At 35.9% G+C, this 20167-nt stretch overlaps 2 protein-coding genes across 9 annotated transcripts in view; one reads left to right on the top strand and one right to left on the bottom strand.

Moving 5' to 3' along the window:
• The window catches only part of LOC123549572 (copine-3-like), a 68584-nt gene extending 56599 nt beyond the window's left edge, over positions 1 to 11985 (bottom strand). For 3 of the 8 annotated variants that reach the window (XM_053545201.1, XM_053545204.1, XM_053545205.1), the window contains exons 1-3: positions 11690 to 11889; positions 8444 to 8589; positions 5737 to 5916 (exon numbers count right to left, since the gene is read on the bottom strand). In XM_053545201.1, the coding sequence (XP_053401176.1) occupies positions 5737 to 5916; positions 8444 to 8587 (324 nt within the window). In that variant the 5' untranslated portion in view covers positions 8588 to 8589; positions 11690 to 11889. The other 5 variants (XM_053545202.1, XM_053545206.1, XM_053545203.1 and 2 more) reach the window with 5 other exon arrangements.
• Positions 11892 to 19958, top strand: LOC123550653 (kelch-like protein 9). The gene is made up of 4 exons (XM_053545200.1): positions 11892 to 12010; positions 13980 to 14129; positions 16252 to 16467; positions 17157 to 19958. Exons 2-4 carry the CDS (start codon positions 14021 to 14023, stop codon positions 18581 to 18583), a joined length of 1752 nt encoding a protein of 583 aa, XP_053401175.1. The 5' UTR covers positions 11892 to 12010; positions 13980 to 14020; the 3' UTR covers positions 18584 to 19958.
• The last annotated feature ends 209 nt before the right edge of the window (positions 19959 to 20167 follow it).

Below are 20167 nucleotides of genomic sequence, written 5' to 3'. Positions count from 1 at the left end.
GGAGGGGCACAGAAATCATGTGCTTGATGTTTTGTGATACCAATTTGAAAACATTTACTACACAGGATAAAACAGCACCATTTTTCTTCCTGTGTAACAGCTACCAGGCATTATTCTAGGTTTTCTATATTATGGCATCACTTCCGGTCAATCAAATGTGCAGAACTACCTTAACAGATCTAAAAGATCCATACAGTTGCTTTCATAATATTTGCCACAGAAAGTTTCCTTGTTACTAGACAGATGTATCCACCTTTTCAAATTGAGTTATGAAATATTTGTACAAAATATCTAGTTTATAAATTTTTTTAACATTTACATGATTGTACTGGTAAAGGTTTGGTTAAAAGCTATAAGTAAACTGAGTGGTGTCTAAATAAAATTTTATATTTCATTAATAGTGTAACAATGGCAACTAATCCTATCATTGTATGCAGAAAGCACTATTTGTTCGATCCATTTCAATCTTCAATGAATATGCCTACATTGTTGCAGCCCCAATTCTGCCCCTTTGGGACTTGGCTTGAACAAACTTTGTACAATACCATTAGCCAAAGATACAGCACAGATTGAATATGTAATTTCTAATGCCCTCAGTTAGGAAGAAGACTTATCATTATGCTGACTTCCACAACATTTTCCAAACAAGAGACAACACGCTCGACTTTTTCGATGCTGGATTATAAGTGAAACTGGGCACATCTGAGGAAGCTGGAGCTTCCTTCAAGTTTCAATCAAATCCATTTAGTAAAAACTGAGAAAAAGTGAAAATGCATAAAAATTAACCTTAAATTAAAGTAAAAGGGGGCATGTAAAAGAGGGCATAGTTCATGAAAAATTGGTGTTATGCACCTTCTGTCATATGATGTGGGTGATCATGTGGAAAACTATCTTAAGTTTGAATCAAATCCATTTAGTAATAACTGTGATAGAGTGGAAGTGCATCAAAACTTTAACCTGAAATTCTAAGTAAAAATGGGGGAGAGTTATGCACCTTGTGTCATATGATGTGGGTGATGATGTGGAACAACTATTTTAAGTTGAATCAAATCCATAACCTGAAATTCTAAGTAAAAAGGGGGGATAATTTAAGAAATAGTGGTGCAGAAGTTATGGTCCGAGTGTCATATGATGTGAGTGATGATGTTGAACAACTATTTTAAGTTTGAATCAAATCCATTTAGTAATAATTGAGATAAGAGTGAAAGTGCATCAAAACTTTAACCTGAAATTCTAAGTAAAAGGGGGGATAATTCGTGAAATATTGGTGCAAGAGTTATGACCTTTGTGTCATATGATGTGAGTGATGATGTTGAACAACTATTTTAAGTTTGAATCAAATCCATTTAGTAATAACTGAGAGAGTGAAAGTGCATCAAAACTTTAACCTGAAATTTTAAGTAAAAAGAGGCCCCGGGGTTAAATATTAGTACCAAAGTTATGGAGCTTGTGTCATATGATGTGAGAGATGATGTGGAACAACTACTTTCAGTTTGAATCAAATCCATTTAGTAATAACTGAGATAGCGTGAAAGTGCATCAAAACTTTAACCTGAAACTAGAGATGCTTTTGAGAAAAGCGCATGTCTCCCACAACTGCCACTATGAAAAATGTCTAGTTTCACTAGATGGTTTAGACGAGGGGATCCAATCAGATAGTCTGGACTAGTGGATCCAATCAGTAATTCAAGGGCCATAATTCAAAAGTGCCTGGGCGGATTTGACTAGTTATCGAACTTGGCTGAGGTCTTATGGTCAAACACATTTTATTCAAGTTTGGTGAAGATCGGAAGAGAAATGTTGGATTTAAAGAGCGGACAAGAGTAAAAAGGCTGATTTTTCGGTAATTCAAGGGCCGTAACTCCAATATGCCTGGACAGATTTGGCTACTTATCAAACTTGACTGAGGTCTAAGGTCAAACATATTTTGTTCAAGTTTGGTGAAGATTGGATGAGAAACGTTTGACTTAGAGTGCGGACAAGAATAAAAAGGCTGATTTTTCGGTAATTCAAGGGCCGTAACTCCAAAATGTCTGGACCGATTTGGTTAGTTATCGAACTTGGCCGAGGTCTGATAATCAAACACATTTTATTCAAGATTGGTGAAGATCGGATGAGAAATGTTCGACTTAGAGTGCGGACAAGAGTAAAAAGGCCGATTTTTGATAATTCAAGGGCCGTAACTCCAAAATGCCTGGACTGATTTGGCTAGTTATCGAACTTGGCCGAGGTATCATAATCAAACACATTTTGTTCTAATGGTGAAGATCGGATGAAAAATGTTCGACTTAGAGTGCGAACAAGAGTAAGTAAAAAGGCTGATTTTTGGTAATTCAAGGGCCATAACTCCAATATGCCTGGATCGATTCGGCTAGTTATCAAACTTGGCCGAGGTCTTATGGTCAAACACATTTTGTTCAAGTTTGGTGAAAATTGGATGAGAAATGTTTGACTTAGAGTACGGACAAGCTTTGTGACAGACAGACAGACACACAGACACACACACACACACACACACTGACTGGAGTAAATCAATATGTCTCCCACACCACTGTGTGGTGGGAGACATAATTCTAAGTAAAAAGGGGGAATAATTCATGAAATATTGGTGTGAGAGTTATGGCCCTTGTGCCATATGATGTGGCTGATGATGAGGAATTACTATTTTAAGTTTGAAACAAATCCATCAAGTTATTACAGAGATAAAGAGAAAGTGCATCAAAACTTTAAGCAAGGTGCGGACGCGGAAGGACGCAGACGCCGGGTCGAGTAGGACAGCTCTCCACACTTCGTATAGTCAAGCTAAAAATTAAACGAAAGGTCCCAAAGGAGGACTTAGACATTTTAATCTTGCTTCTGACCCAGTTTGGTGGTGTCTTTAAGTATTTCATTAGGATATTTTCTGGTTTTTCTATTTTCCACTTTGACAGCCCCAAAATGCAGTCACTCTTAACATTTAAAGCAAACTTAAGAAGGTCAAGCCAAGGCACCTACAGATCAAGTTTTGTGAAGATCAATCCTGTGGTTTATGAGAAATCATTTAAAGCTTTTTTCTTTTCATTTTTTTAACTCTTAAAAGAGTCAAGCAAACTGATCTGAACAAACTACAGACAGAGTTTGGTGAAGCAACGTAAGTTCATGAGATAAAAGTTGTTTAAAAGTTTTCTTTTTTAGATCTAGTGAAAGAAAACATGATGCTGTTGCAAGAGGGCAAGAGGACACGAACATTATTTAGGCCTCTATATCACAAGTTCCAGGGTTGTAGTAATGCTAATGCTAATGCTAATGCATTAGTAATGCATTATTTTTTTCAAATAATGCCAAGTAATGATTAATGCCACAATTTTAGCATTGAAAATAATGCTAATTTAATACCAAAGTAAGTAATGCTAATGCTAATGCTTAGAATTACTTAGGCATTATTTTCTGTATCACTGGAAAAAGACATAATACACATGTATGCTGTTATTTACACAGGTCATAGCATTTCTCTAGTAGATTGTTGTTTGATTCTAATAAACTGTCTAATGGTATAATTGCCTTTTGTTCAATGTACACCTGAAAGATTTTGAAAAATACATTTAAAACCTGGGACAACTCCAAAGTACATATTTATAATAGCCATAGAAGTGTGACATAATTAGATTTGTCACCCAAAATATCAAACAGAATCTTTTATCTTTTGACACCTTTTTATCAATTAACACTATGCCACTGATAGTGATGTTTAAGACCTTAAGGTAGCTAGCTTTTACATGTCATGTTAAATTAGGCTGTTAGGGAGCCATTAAACAGGTGCTTGACTTTCTCTAACAATCTAAATGCTCATGCATGCTGTACTTCAACATAAGGTGTTTTTTTATAAAGTAATGGTACAAGAAAAAATCAGATATAATACAAGGAAGTCATACATGTATTTAACTATTCATGTAGATGACCTAGGTAAACTAACATGATTTAATGAAAAACAAACAGTGTCTGTGATAATAAATCTTTATATATATATATATAAATATATTTTTGCCAGTTCGAATCATCATGATTTATTCGGTGTTCCTCGGTTATTTACGTTTCGAAAGAAAATGTAACAAATCGGGTGAACGTTGTTATCAGTAAACCATTTAGATCCAAGTTTAAGGTGAATTCTGATGAATTCTTATTTGTTATTTCATTTTTAACAAAATTTGAAATGTAAATGACCCTTAAGCTCTAGTAAATTGGAGGTCCGTACCCCTAGAAAACCCCTAACAGGCTTGTCTAGAGGTACGGATCCGTACCTCTAGAATCAGATTCTAGATGTAAGGATCCGTACCCTTAGACACTTCCAATATGAAATAAGGTACTGTCTCATTCGGGAATCGATCCGACTTCAACTCATCCTATAACATTTGAAAAGAACTGTATAAGGACAGCATGAAAGGACACATTTTTTAATTCGATAGTATACATCTCATTCGGTATATCGCATGTTACCGTAGAGGGATCGATCCCGATTTTCGTCGCGTTGCGATGAAAATCGGTAGGATTGATTCCCTATAAATGACAATGATGACAATACTTGCAAAAGATCAGTACTTTTTTGCTCTTTTTGAACATCTTGCTTTTCATTTCTGTAAGTAAACCAGTCTTTTGTACAACAACAATATTGTACCAAAAATATTAAAACTTCATACTTGTCAAAAGGCTTGGGTTTTCGAGGATTTTTGCAATCAAAACATAGGCCAGTATATGGAAAACACCCTATCTGCCAGAATTACACAATAATCAAATATTTTGGACAGATAAACAGTTGAACAGAAATATGACATGCAAATCAATGTATCACCTGTCTCAGCATGAAGTAGAGAAACTATTTTCAGTAACTTTTGCTGTTGCTATGTCTATTTTTGAGACCTTACGGTACTTTCAAAGCAAATAATGAGAAAGGGGAGGTAACTACAATGAACTTTCCTGACAGGAAAAATTTTAAGATACACAGAGTTCTTGTTACTGTATTTCAATGATTTCAATTTAAGCTCTTTATTGTTAAACATCAATGTATTTTTGACTTAATTAACCCCATTATTTATGACCCAACGAAATAATCTACCAAATGGGTGAAACAGGGATAATCGATGTTAGTCAATCACAATCTACGTTGTGGACCCTTTTTTTTCAGAAACCAGTCAACAACCTGATATCGGTGATAATTACAGTGTGCAAGCCCACATGACATTTTAGTATCGTACACACTGGGAAATCGCTAGGTTCAGATAACAGTTTGATTACTTTTGATAATTTCCTTATTAATTGGCTGATTCTGATAACATAAAAAGCATCCAAGACAGAAAAATGAGTGCACCACAAACTGCTAGAAATTCTGAATACTTTTCTCAAACACTTCGCCAAAATGTTTTTTCATGGTCCTAATGTGTAGGTTACGTGCACACTAGGATTTGGGCTAAGTGTTTGAAGGAAGTTTTAAGAATGTGTGGCAGTTAAAAAGATGTAAGCAAATATGTTACCTCAATCGACTTATTTTTCCAACGTGTATCATAACGTAAAGTCACGTGGGTTGGCAACCCCGAATTAGGCCATCACAAAGAAGCATAGTCTATTAACAAATCATGGAGCAGGAAAGATGGTATCTTCTTCGCATGGAGATTTCTGTTATGAAGGTGATATACTGTTACCTTGACCCTATGTACATAATCATGACCTCACATACAAGAGGCTGACAACCTTTATCTGACTAACCTGCCCCAGAGTACATTCAATCTGTCCCAAAAAATCATCATCTTCAAGTTGGGGTGTAGAATTGTCAAGGTCATATACTGCAACCTTCACCTTCTGAACCTCTTCAAACATATAATCTATAGAAAATGCCTTGGCGAAGTCTGGATCTAAACTGTTCTGTACATTCTCTGTTCTACCATGCTGAAAGTGTAAATATATGTAGAGCCAATTTTTTTTATTTTTAAAATTATATCAGTGTGAAGTATATAGAGATCTGTGTTTATGAGGTTACATTATACTAATTCAGTTCCTTCTTTATTCAATGTAAACAATTAAATCTTGAGACCTTATTTTCAGTACTTTAGAGCATTTCAATGAAATGAAAACCATACATAGCCAGTGAGAATAACATGTCTTCTTAAAAAAAAATTAAAATATTGAGATATTGTGTCATATATAAGAAAAATACTGTTTTGAAGAAAAAAACACTCTGAAAATACTTAAATGAAAATCGATGTCCGAGAAATTGCATGTATGCAGACATTTTCTTAATGAATAAAACTAAAATCTGGAAATTCACGATGAAAGTTCATCAACAACATGGAACTACATTTTGGACTACTTCAGAAGTTGTCCAAAATGTACTTTCATGTTGTTGATGAACAGTTCACATGTAACACTGAGTAGTCACTTCCTGTTTGTTGTAAACAGTCATAAGATAAGGTCAACAGAGAGCAGGATATGGTCAATTTCGATTGAAATTATGTTTAAATAAATTTTCTGACCAAGCCTTGAGATATGCAATATAAACACTGACACAAGTAATAAACCGGCTAGAATTAATGATCCAGAATTTTTTTAATTAGTGTTTTTTTTAATATTTTATTACAGAATATGATTGTAACAGTTCTGTAGTAATGTTAACCTTTAGCCTGCTGGCAGTAAATGATTCTGCCTTTGCGACCAGTGCAGACCATGATCAGCCTGCACATCCATGGTCTGTAACGTTCGCTATTCAGTCAGTACATTTTCAGTGAACACACCTTGAAATAATAAATGGTACTCCTCAAATTGAAAGATGGGCCCATCCATTTTAGAAATTTAGCAGGGTAAAACATACAGCTCAATATTGCAATGTAACACTGGATACACAATGATAATTTATGTAACAAAAATAAATAGGTACATCTTTAAAAACCAAAGAAATGATATGTGTATACCATGCGATGTTACATGGAAACAAGAGCACCGCTTTGCGGGTGCAGACGCTCATCTGATTTCTTTGTCTCTGTATAATAGAAATATTGTCCTACCCATGATTTTCTAAGTCCAAAAGGAGCCATAATTCTTGTAAAAAGCAGGATGGAGTTATGTTTCTTGCTGAACAGAGTCTGCTTTTGATGGTGAACAAGTGTTGCAAGTTTTAAAGCAATAGCTTTGATAGTTTAGGAGAAAAGTTGACCAAAACATAAAACTTAACCAAGAAATCTGATATTTTCTAAGTCCAACAGGGGCCATAATTCTTGCAAAAAGCAGGATGAAGTTATGTTTCTTGCTGTACAGAGTCAACTTTGATAGTTTAGGAGAAAAGCTGACCTAAACATAAAACTTAACCAGGCAACGCCAACCCTGACGCCGACGCAATAACACATCATTTTTTCCCAAAAATCAGATGAGCTAAAAAACAACTTTATACAGAACTGTGAGAAGAAAAAACTTCAAATGTAACAGAAAGAGGCATACATTAATGCCTAATAGGCATTTCAACCATAATCATGTACTAGTTCTTCCTATCTCGATTTAATTATTGCTGTTAGTCACAGAAAAAACATTTAAAACTATTTTTCCTTGTTTCATATAAACTATGTTGACATGTAGATGCACAGAAATATTATTTCACATACAGCAAAACTGCTTAGGGTTAGTCCTGAGGGAGAAACTGTATCACATAAAAACACCCATTTGACCCGCACCATGAGAAAACCAACATAGTGCTGTGCAACCAGCTTGGATCCAGACCAGCCTGCGCATCCGCACAATCTGCTGAGGATCAATGCTGTTCGCTTTCAAAGCCTATTGCAATTAGAGAAACCGTTCGCGAACAGCATGGATCCTGACCAGACTGCGAGGATGTTCAGGCTGGTCTGGATCCATGCTGATCGCAAATAAACTATGTTGGTTTTCTCATGGTGTGGCTCATTTATATTGTTATGTTACCTCAATCCATTGAGTTCCTTGATTCACATACAACACAGCACATGGATCAGACTATGAGATTATGTCTTGGTTATTTACGTTTCGAAAGAAAATGTAACAAATCGGGTGAACGTTGTTATCAGTAAACCATTTAGATCCAAGTTTAAGGTGAATTCTGATGAATTCTTATTTGTTATTTCATTTTTAACAAAATTTGAAATGTAAATGACCCTTAATCTCTAGTAAATTGGAGGTCCGTACCCCTAGAAAACCCCTAACAGGCTTGTGTAGAGGTACGGATCCGTACCATCATATTCTAGAGGTACGGATCCGTACCCCTAGACACTTCCAATATGAAATAAGGCACTGTCTCAATCGGGAATCGATCCGATTTCAACTCATCCTATAACATTTGAAAAGAACTGTATAAGGACAGCATGAAAGGACACATTTTTTAATTCGATAGTATACATCTCATTCGGTATATCGCATGTTACCGTAGAGGGATCGATCATCTATATTGTTATGTTACCTCAATCCATTGAGTTCCTTGATTCACATACAACACAGCACATGGATCAGACTTTGAGATTATGTCTTTGTTTATTAATTTTCTACAAGAGATTCGTAGCTCAACTTTCGACATCGGCGGACTCGCCATCCCCGGTGCTGCCATGTCTGAAAGAAATTACTGTTACTGTATTAAATATTAACTTATAGTATGAATGAAACTTGACCAAATGCAAAATAAATATTTTTGTTACAGGATGAGAAAATGTTGCACAGTGCATCTTTTACAAGTTTAAACATGCCATTATGGGTGTTATCTTGATAGTCAAATCAAATTCTTTTATCATAAATGCAAAGATGCTAGAAATTCATTTCTAAACAATAATTCAAGATTCAAAAATGACATAAGTTAATACTTTAAACATATGTAGAACAGTTTATATCAAGAGTTTCCTTAAATTCTGTCATTAACTGAATAAATAAAGGCTCCTGGGAAAAGGCAGATTGTTGCCTTCACTTGACTGGCAGATCTGCCCTAAATCATCTTCAAAGCTTATTTTGCTGTAAGCACAGGCGATACAGACAACCTTTACTTAACAGAGGTGTAGGCAGGCTTGATTGAATGTTATGCAAAGACGGCGGAGGGTGCGGGAGTGGGTATCCCCTCTTGCTGGTGGGGGTTTCGGGGAGCTTCCCCTGGAAAAAAATGGAAAATAGAACTAAAATGGTGAGCTCTGGGGTGTATTTGGAGGGACTGGAGGCGCTGAATACGATTTATTTGAACCATTCGTTTTATTTCAAAGCTCTGTTATTAACGTTTATTAGACATAACTTTATTATGTGTCTAAACTTTATTTTTGCCATTTGACTTTCAGATGCAAAATAGATATGTTCGAGGCCGCTGACTTTGTAGTTACCGAGTGCTTGGTTTTGCTATCTAGGCTTAGCAAGCTAGCAGCACAAAGTTGTTGAATGTTTGTAAAAGCACTGTCCATCCTTTTATCGTGATATCATTTTTATGCATATTCTTTTCAGTTAAGTTGTCATTAAAGAGTAGTGCCAGACGTCAGTATATTCTCCCTCTAGGAAAATAGGTCTACAACTGTAGTTGAATTCAGTCTTCTGTCTCTGTGAACAGCCCAGACATGCATTCAATAGTCATGGTGGATCTCAGGTATCATGCTACTGAACGATCGTTCTGCTGACACAGTCGATACTGGCATCGCAAGCAACAGCTGGAAATACTAAGCAACATCTGGGTACAGGTTTTCCGGCAGATAGAAGAGTATGCTTTACAGAGCCAGTGTTGGTGGAATCTGAGTCTGCTCGCATCGGGTTTCCAACGCTGACATTCTCTCACAAACGTTTCTCTTCTGTTGACGGTCAAATCTTCCTGTGCTGCTGTGAAGATTGACTCGGCTTGTTGGTCACTGAGATCACATATGCGATTTGGCAGAAATACTGTATGGCATACCTCTCATTTCCATGTAAAAGTCATTGCTGAAGTTTCCGTCAGTAAATGGTCAAAATCGGCAGATACATGTTGACCCACCAGTAAGGTCCCTTATAATGTGTAAAGTAAACATCCCAGTATGATCTGTAGAGTCTACTATTTTTGCTGAATAGATCTCCTTTCATCTACCCGCTTGGAAATCTGAACTGGTGTACAGCATCCCATTTGGAGGTTAATATCGTTTTCTTTGCCGAATCAGTCAGCGGTAGAGTTTCCTCGGCAAACACACCTGGATTTGGTGGGTATATGGTGATGTTATTGTTTGATGCTATTATAGATTTTACTGCTCACAAATTTTTCAAGATTTTTTAGGACAACTCCCACATACACAATTAAATTTTGTAAAGACAGCTTACTTTTCTTGGTTTCAGATATATAATACGTCATGCAATGGCACAGATTTAGTTGAATGTTACCTAGAACCAAGATCTAGATCTACAAGATCAGATCAATTTATGATGGTTCCGGGCATTAAGGTCTAATCCCCTTAGCTTTCGACATTAATGCCACTTTGGACTATATTCATTTTTTTCACTTTTCAATTGATGTTACGCCCCTGCTTAACATCTACAAAGGTCTGGCTCTGGTTTATTTTACATCATGATACAACCTTTAAATACAGACTGTTAAGAACAGGAGCTTTCAGTACCATTCTTCACTCCTTAGGCATGACACAACAAGCAATTGAGCCTTTACCCTCCTATACTCAAAATGTGGACTCTGCCATAAAGCTATTTAGGCGGTAATGGACCAAACATGTTGTTAACCATAAAATGACTAGCAGACAGATGCGGATGATATTTAAGAATTTATGGTACACTGATTCTGTGCCTATTCATCTTCGAATAATACCAACTTAACCAAGTGGCACCTGCACTTTACCAGTACGAACTTTCAATCAGTAGTCAACCTTAACACTTATGGGGGCTACTTCCCCACACCCTGGTTTTCAGTCTTTTTGTTTATTAAATAGATCATTTATAAAGTTTATATTTGTCTTTTTGTTTACTGAACAGATCATTTACTGGTACTGATGATAAACCCGAACAGAAAATGAGGTTTTTTACCTGTAACCTTTTTATTTCTGCAAATTGTAATCAATGGTCGGTATCAAAATAAAGCTTAACATTTGCTGAAAACTTTACATAATTCAAATTTTATATTTAGTAAGCAAACTCACAAAAAGTGAGGCCCTGAAAGGGGTTTGTAAAATGGGGACTGTATGAACGTTGACTGATGATAAATTCGACCACTTTGTCATTTACCGGTACAAAATCTTCGTATTATTATATTGAAACATTCCCCAAAAAACTGCAACAGTCATTCCTGATCAAGTAATGAAAAGTGACCAAATGTCAGGCCTTTATGTTTCGACAGTGAGCATGCGCAAAAAACATCCTCTTCCCCAGTAATTTTGGATAAATATTTTTATACAAATAAATGTAAGTCATTTATTTATACAGAATATTTACCAATTTTGTTTTTGTTTACACCAGTTGGTGTTGTAAGTGGAAACTATTAGATAGTGTTTTCAATTTTATAAATAACCGATTGCAATCGAATATTTCCAAGGTGGTCGACTTTATCATCTGTCCGGGTTTATCATCAGTACCAGTATACAATTTATAAAATGTTGGTAATTCTAACAAGTGTACCCTGACTTTTAACATTCTTGAAGAAATTGCAAGCCGGTAAAGTGCATTCTGACCCATACCAGAATTAAAACACATAAACAAAACGTAACAATTATGTTACCAATCTTAGACTTAGTATCCAATGTCAACTATTCCGATAACCATTACACTATCATCTTATCTAAAATCTACAGCTCTTACGTCCGAACAAAGGCACTTTGGCACAGAAGCTGCTAAAACAAATTTAAATTAAACAATCAATTCAGTTATTTTACACAAGTTTTGTAATATATCAAGCTGAATAAGTAAACATGAAACAATTTCTTACTTCCTGAAATCTATTGTACTGAAGTGGTACATCTCATTCCAAGATGTAAACATGACAAAAATGGTCAAGGCCAAATAGATCAAATATTTTTCTCCTCTGATCGATTGAGTGGGTGTAGGTATAGATAAATGATTTGATATTTTTTATTGAAATATTTGGAATTTCTTTTACAGGTAAAAAAATACTGAATAGTGTACATTACTGGATGTTAATAGGTAAATCATTGCACGTACAGTACTGTGTTATATGTCTAAAGTTTTCACAGGGTTTCTCCTGCTCACATCATTCATCCACATGCATTGGAAAATTAGGCAGAGACCCAAGGACCATCAAAATTCATTGTTATTCTAGCCAAGTATTGTTTATCCTCTTTATCAATTTTTCGACCGCAAGCTTAATTAGGCTTCAACTTTCACAGACTGTATATCTGCGTTATAGTCTCTATATATCAAAGAGTCCTTTGTGCATGATTAGTTGGGCTACCTTGAAATGGTCCAACGAAGTGCAGTGTGGTTTGGCAATATACAAATTTCAGTCTGTGAAATATCAAATCATAAACAGAACAAGAGAAATGCCTTAGATCAAATGCTTCTAGTGCCACTGAGGCTAACTTGCCCTTACTTAAAGACACCCAGCGTCTGAGTGGTGAAAACATGAACCAGGAGCCGATTATAAACTTAGATGCCATCAGGGAAGAATAATTTAGTAGTATTATGTATCAGTAGCAGAGTTTATGGCCATCAAATAGTCCTAAAAGTTGCAGCTGTAATACAGTGAAACACCGCTCGCTCGAGCATCGATGACTCGAGCACCCGGGCTCGCTCGAGCAATTCATGTGGTCCCGGCCGATTTCCTTCTATTTTCTATGTGAAATTACCATGGCTGGGTCGAGCATCGATAGCTCGATCGCTCGAGTATGACACCTGGTCCCTGTGTATTAACTTACTCTTTGTTGCTTATGGCAAACTCGAGCAGAGGTGTCAAAATTTTTCACACCATCGGCGGTCAGAATGTATCGGTTAATTTAAAATTTTCTCACATCGTAAAAATTGCATGGTCTATTCCCCGACTATCTTAAATGTTTGTTTGTCGGTATATTTGATCTGATAATGAGATTAATTATTGATGAAAGGTGGAAGAATAATTTTATTGATCAAAATTGTTATTAATTATTACTTTTTTTGCGGGATCGAGGAGATAATTATGAGATCTTAATATTTTAATCAACAGTTGTTTGCATGCAAATAAAGGAAATAAGATAGCATTTTCATAAAATTGAGACGATAATTATGAGATCTTATTTTGGAAAAGAAAATTGCGAATTCGATTACAGTATTTCAACTAAAAAATAAAATGTCTTAGCTGTTTCTTCACATGTGCCATTTACGATCTCTCATAAATAACGTTTGTAATACGTTTTTCTTTTGAAAATGTCACGAGTGTGTTATTATAACGCATCATCGTTTCCTCTGCAAATGGTCTCGATGACAGTTCGTAAAACAAACTTCAATTTTCTTCGTATTTTGGTCAATGTTTGGGTCGCTCGAAACCATGGATAACTCGAGCATTTTGCTCATCCCCTTGCGACTTCGAGCGAGCGGTGTTTCACTGTATCTAAGAAGCCACTGGCGATACCTTTTAACTGGCTGTGTCTCTGACCTCCTCAGTTGCAGTGATATTGCCATCCAAAGACCTGATGATAATCATTTTGCTTAAATCTCGAGATTGAAAAAGGAGTCAGTGGTTAGTAGGTTGGATTAAAGTGCCAGTGATCCAGATTTTTTATTTGTGGTCACGGCTGATATCCCAAATAGTGTTCAGTGCTGGGTGATTTTCTTAAATTCATACTTTTTGATATTTGTAGATGTTATAAGCAATCAATAACAGTAGATTTTTATACATATAAATATTAATCAAAACTTCGTGTTATAACATATTGTATATACAGTACAATATTGTTTATTCATCATTGACAGATATCAGATCATTATGTTGTACTGCAATAGAGAAAATTAGTTACCTTCCATTAGAGTACTTTGTATTGTATGGGAATACAGCATTCACTTGTTTTGTCTATTTTCAGTACAAAATTATGATAGAGAAGGTAATAATGTGTCTTTAGAAATGCCGCTGTCGCCAAGAAAACGACAGTCCTCAAGGGAAGTTTCCCAGCCACGACCCAGCTCAGCAACAGCACTCATTGCAAAGAACCATTCATTCAAACTTCTTAGAGGTAAACTTTTCTTATTAATAATAATAAAGAAATAAATCACAAATCAGCAATTTTATTTTAAAGCAATATATATATATATCACATTTGACATGATTTCCAGTTTCAGCACAGTCATTTGGCATGTTTGCGTGCTCAATATTGGTACCATCCCCCTCTGAAATATGTTTTTCCCTCTTTTTTTTAACCTGAAATTCCCCTGGATAAATATTTGGCATTTTCGAGACTGTACTTTTTATTAGCTAACCTGTCCGTCGTCAGTCGTGCGTCGTGCGTCGTCCGTCAACAGTTTCTAAAAAAATCTTCTTCTTGGAAACAGAAAGGAAAAACTTTAAAAATCTTCTTGTCCAAAACCACAGGGCCTAGGGCTTTGATATCTGGTGTGTAGCATCATCTGGTAGCCCTCTACCAAAATTGTTCAAATTATCCCCTAGGGTCAAATATGGCCCCGCCCCGGGGGTCACATGGTTTATATAGACTTATATAGGGAAAACTTTGAAAATCTTCTTGTATAAAACCACATGTCCTAGGGCTTTGATATTTGGTATGTAGCATTATCTAGTGATTCTCTACCAAGATGGTTCAAATTATCCACCTAGGGTCAAATATAGCCCCGCCCCAGGGGTCACATGGTTTATATAGAATTATATAGGGAAAACTTTGAAAATCATTTTGTACAAAACAACATGGCCTAGGGCTTTGATATTTGGTATGTAGCATCATCTAGTGGTCTTCTACCAAGATTGTTCAAATTATTCCCCTAGGGTCAAATATGGCCCCGCCCTGGGGGTCCCAAGTTTTACATAGACTTATTTATATATGAAAAAAAGTTTAAAAATCTTCTTGTTTGAAACCACAACACTTAGACCTTTGATATTTGGTTTGTTGCATTGTCTTATGGTCCTCAACCAAAATTATTAAAATTGTACCTTTTGGGTGAAAAGAGTCCCTGCCCTTGGGGTCCCAAGTTTTATATAGACTTATATACAAAATGTAGAAAAAAGCTTTAAAAACCTTCTTGTCTGAAACCATGCGACATAGGCTTTTGATATTTTGTATGATGCATTGTCTAGTAGTCCTCTACTAAAATTGTTCAAATTATGCCCCTGGGGTTAGATGTGGCCCCACCCTGGGGTCACTTAGTTATTATGTGAGTTATATAGGAAAAATACTTAAAAATTAAAAACTTAAAAATCATCTGATCCTATTTCCAAAACTGTTTAATTATAATTACCTGATGACCCCAAGTAATATGATGTCACTTGACTGTGACCTTGACCTACAGACCTACTTTCTTGCTTTTTAAGATACAGCCTTGAAATTTTGATGACATGCACAGTTTTGCACACAAATCGTAAAACTGAATTTCATTTACCATGAATGTGACCTACTGACTTTCTTAATATTTTATCATCAGTTTGACATTTGAAACATGTAGCTCATATTACTCAGGTGAGCGATCCAGGGTCATCATGACCCTCTTGTTATCAAATGAAGGTTATTATAAATGATTTGCAGTAATGATTTTTTTTGATGGTATGGTATTGATAGGTTTAACAGGTGTACAATGTCATGATGTTTTGTATTATCACCATAAAGTGTAGTTATATGACATAATAGACATTGTGTCTTTTGTTGTTTTTTGGGGGGGGGTTTTGACGGATGAAGATTGTGGGAACTAGGGCACACATACACTCTCAAGTTTGCAAATATTTTTGGAGTGCTTTATTTCTACAGTTTTAAAGAGCAATGAATATCTGATCAGTAACAGCAGACATACATGGTCATACCTAATAGGGTGATTGCCTGTGACTATTAGATAAGTAATATTTTTGGGGAGATATTTATGATACCTGTAACAAAACTTGATAACAGTCAATAAAACATACAGTTCTGATACATATTTTACTTCATTTAAGAAGCCATTTTGTTTGTTAAAAATATCTACAAAAATTTATATGAACACTACTTGTGCAGGTGTTGCTGAAATGAGACTGATTTTTAAAGCTTAGTACTATTAACCTCTCTTTGTTAGTACTGTTTAAACAGGTAAAGTCTTGTTTTAAAACTCTTTTGTTCACTCTGGTTTACTAGGAAAGTATGAAAACATTGATTAATGTTACAGGTTTGCAAGAATTTCACAAACAGGAGACATTCTGTGACTATGTGTTGGTTGCCGAGGGTCATGAGTTCAAAGTTCATGGTGTTGTCATGGCATCGTGCAGTGACTACTTCAAGGTCATGCTTACTGGTGAGATGAGGGAGAGCAGGGAGGGCAAGGTTGACCTGAAAGGTGTCTCTGCTAATGGACTGAAAGTGGTTGTGGATTTTGCATATACAGGTAAGTTATCTATATCTTCCTTATATATTAACTTTCTACTAAAAATTTAAGCTTGAATTTAAAAAATATTGATTTTCAAAAAGGTTTATTTGAATTATAACTCCTGTGTCTGTCTTCTGGAAAAAAGTTCATTCTGGTATCTTGGGAATTTATGCATTGTCATAACCCCAGAGGGGCTTAAAAGTGAACCCCTCAGATTCTCGTAAATTTCACAGTACTGGTTACTTCATCATGCATATCTGGGCAGGCCTTTTTTCATCATTTTGGGAATGCCACCGACACTGGTGGAATTAGGAAAATGCTCTCGGAAATTGTCTTAATTGGGACAATTTGCAAATTACCAAAATCAATATAATTTACCTACATATACATACAAATAAGCAAAACTATCTTAAAACAGCAAAAGCCCTAAAAGGTATAATCATTTGGGAATTTTAAATTCAAATTTTGGAAAAAAACATACTTTCTTGCATTGGGATTACCTCTTTTTGCCGGAGGTAGATTTATAGGGGGAAAAGCATGCTGGGTGTGTCATGTAAAGTTATTAGCTAAACTATGGTTGCAGTTTTTATGCATAAGACGTTACATATTTGTACAGAAATCCCATAAGTATGGTACATGAATAAAACCGATACTATTTACCTTAAACAAAATGAAACAGTGTATTAAGTTGCTTTTTCTACCATTAGGAATAATGGGGCTAACAGTTGACAATGTGGAGAAGGTCCTCTCAGCAGCGACACATTTACAAGTTACTGATGCTGTTGAACTCTGTAGTAGATACATCGAGTCTTCCATACCTATTGAAAACTGTGTCGACATTTTGAACTTATCTGAGCTGTATTCATTGACATCCACACATAGAGTTGCACAGGATTTCAAGCTGGAAAATTTTGAACTCGTCGCAAAATCTGGTCAGTATCATAAATTGACACATAAACAACTTTCGCTACTGTTAGCAGAAAACGGACTACAGGTCGCATCAGAGTTTCATTTGTTTGAGCTGGTGCTGAGGTGGATGAAGCTGAAAAAAGAGCGGGAACAGTACGTGGCTGAGCTAATGAAAAATGTCCGTCTGCCACTGCTGTCTGGAGAGGAATTGGTCGAAAAAGTGAGTACAGTTCCGTTGATGAGAGACAATAAAGAATGTCATGATTTGTTAACAGAAGCAAAAGATTACCATATTGTTGTCAGCAAACAGCCATTGTTGCAGACAAGAAGGACACATGTTCGAGCAGATGTGAAATGTCTAGTCATGTGTCATAAAGAGAATCTAGAATATTATAACTTTGCTAATAAACAACATGGCTTCCTTCGCGATGCTACGATACAGCTAAGTCATCCAGCAGTTGTGGTTGTGGACAACTTCATGTATGCTTGTGGTGGGAAATATAATTTCAATGAAAATAATGAAATTGCAACAGCATGGTGTTTCAGATATGATCCACGATTCGACACTTGGTATGAGCTGACATCTATGAACGAAGCAAGAAAAGACTTTGTTCTGCTGGCTCAAGGCGGAAAGTTGTATGCTGTGGCGGGACAAGATGAAAATTTAGTCATGTGTACCATTGAAGTGTTCGATATTGCTACTAATGAGTGGGAAGTGAAATCGTCCATGAATCAATCTGTGTATGGTCATGCAGGGGCAGTTTGCAATGGAAAACTTTACATCTCGGGTGGTCAGAAATTTGATGGCTGTTGTAACGATCTTGAGCGATACGATCCTGTCACGGATATATGGGAGAGACGTACACCAATGACACATGCTAGACTGAACCACAACATGGTCACCATAAACAACAGGATCTACACAATGTGCGGCAATATTGAAGACAGTTACGGCTTTCCAGTCCCAGTTATTGCCATCGAGTACTACACACCGTACAAGGATCAGTGGACGCTGTGTAAGAAAACTTTGAACATACGTGAAGCAGGTGCTTGTGTTCTAGAGGACAAGATCTACATTGTTGGTGGTATAAATGGAGAGCACTATTTCTCTGACCTAGTTCAGTCATATACCCCAGCCAAAGATGAGCTTGGTATAATTGAAAAGTTTGCAACGAGGCTGCATGGCCGTGCATGTTGTGTGTTAACGTTGCCGCAATATCTGTGACTTTGGAATAGTGAGAAATCCAGTGTTTTGCACATGGCTACAGACACACTTAGATAAATTGCAGGATTTCTTTATAAATAGAAAGTCAAAGTAAGACAAATAAGACCTGTTGTCTAATGTTACAAATGATTCTCATATTCTGTAACAGCTTTTTTTGTCGATTTCTGTTTAACCCTTACATGCTAAATTTCTATAATGAACTTGTCCGTCTTCCAATTTAGACAGTACCATTAACTGTTAAAGGGGTACATGCCAAAAAGATACTGACTGAATAGCGAACAGTGCAGATCATGATCAGACTGCACGGATATGCAGGCTGATCATGATCTACACTGGTCGCAAAGGCAGAACCAATCGTGTCCAGCATGGTAAGGGTTAAAAAATTGACATATCACAGATAATATTCATCAGTCTGGAGAACTAAAAAATTTAATATCGAAAAATACCGGTAAGCAAAATTTTCACAAATACTTAGAGCATTAAAATGACTTTAATAACTAGCATATGTGATATGTGTTGCACATTTTATTACCTCATCACCTTGTTAGATTGGTCAGACAGTGTCTGTTACTGTTTTGTTTGTTTGTGTCCTATGCTTCAAGTGGATCTTGTAGACTTAATTAAAATATCTTCAACAAATCCTACTGCCATCAGGATATCTTTAGAGTTTAGGATGAGGTATGTTTTAAGTTCGCTTTTTGCAAAGTTAGGCAGAAATTCACTCAAAACTTCTGTTACAGAATTGATGAATCAAATGATATACAACTAAATTTCGATATCTTGAATTCCAAGGCATCGAGCGTTTTACTTCGTGATAACTGAAATTCGACTTAAAATGATATTTTGTGCACGTGTTTCCGGGACTGGACTTGAAAATATCTTCGAGATAGCCAGAATTTTGAGAATAACGAGTTCGAGATATCGAGTTTCAACTGTATTTTGAACTGGAGAAAGCAAAAGAAGTGCTATTAAAATTTAAGCTTATTTTTTTATAAAAAGAAGTTATATGGAAAAAGGACTATTTGTCTAAGAAAACAATGGGGAAAACATCCCATTTACAGTAGTAGTATCAACTTCTTCAGCATGTCAATTATTTAGTTGTTTCCCATCTATTGTGTTTAGTTATAGTTGCAAACAAGTCATGCCATTTCAGTTTGGCATTTTACAAGAAGCTGGATCTCTTACATTTGAATGATTTCCTAGGATTATAATTTTTGTTATGGAAAGTGTTAGAGGAATAAATGGGTTTTAATAATGAATAAAGTATTGGATAAAAACAATGATACATTTCAAAACGTTAAAAAATCCACGGTCTATGAAAACCTATCCCTTTCAAAAGTTTTGTTCTCCAATTAGGAAAAAAGCTTGTTTAACCCCGCATTCTAAATTGGAGATTTTATACACTTTACCGGGTATGTTTTGGGAAGACATAGATTGTAAATACACTGCTATCATGTATCTTTCTTCATCCGCAATTTACAAATGTTTAGACGTGTTTTCTGCTATGTTCTGCGGATATATATTTGAATGGGCACAATGTGTCATGGTCACATTGTGTCACAAATTTAGAAAATCCTGTACAAA

The sequence above is a fragment of the Mercenaria mercenaria genome, chromosome 6 (genome assembly GCF_021730395.1).
Source record: "Mercenaria mercenaria strain notata chromosome 6, MADL_Memer_1, whole genome shotgun sequence".
In the NCBI taxonomy this organism is placed as follows: Eukaryota; Metazoa; Mollusca; class Bivalvia; order Venerida; family Veneridae; genus Mercenaria; species Mercenaria mercenaria.
This window is presented reverse-complemented; position numbering and strand designations above follow the sequence as displayed.

Coding starts and splice junctions, on each gene's coding strand:
- LOC123550653 (XM_053545200.1), top strand. CDS start 14,021: ATGCCGCTGTCGCCAAGAAAACGACAGTCCTCAAGGGAAGTTTCCCAG. Junction 14,130..16,251: donor TTCATTCAAACTTCTTAGAG/GTAAACTTTTCT, acceptor TTAATGTTACAG/GTTTGCAAGAATTTCACAAA. Junction 16,468..17,156: donor TGTGGATTTTGCATATACAG/GTAAGTTATCTA, acceptor TTCTACCATTAG/GAATAATGGGGCTAACAGTT.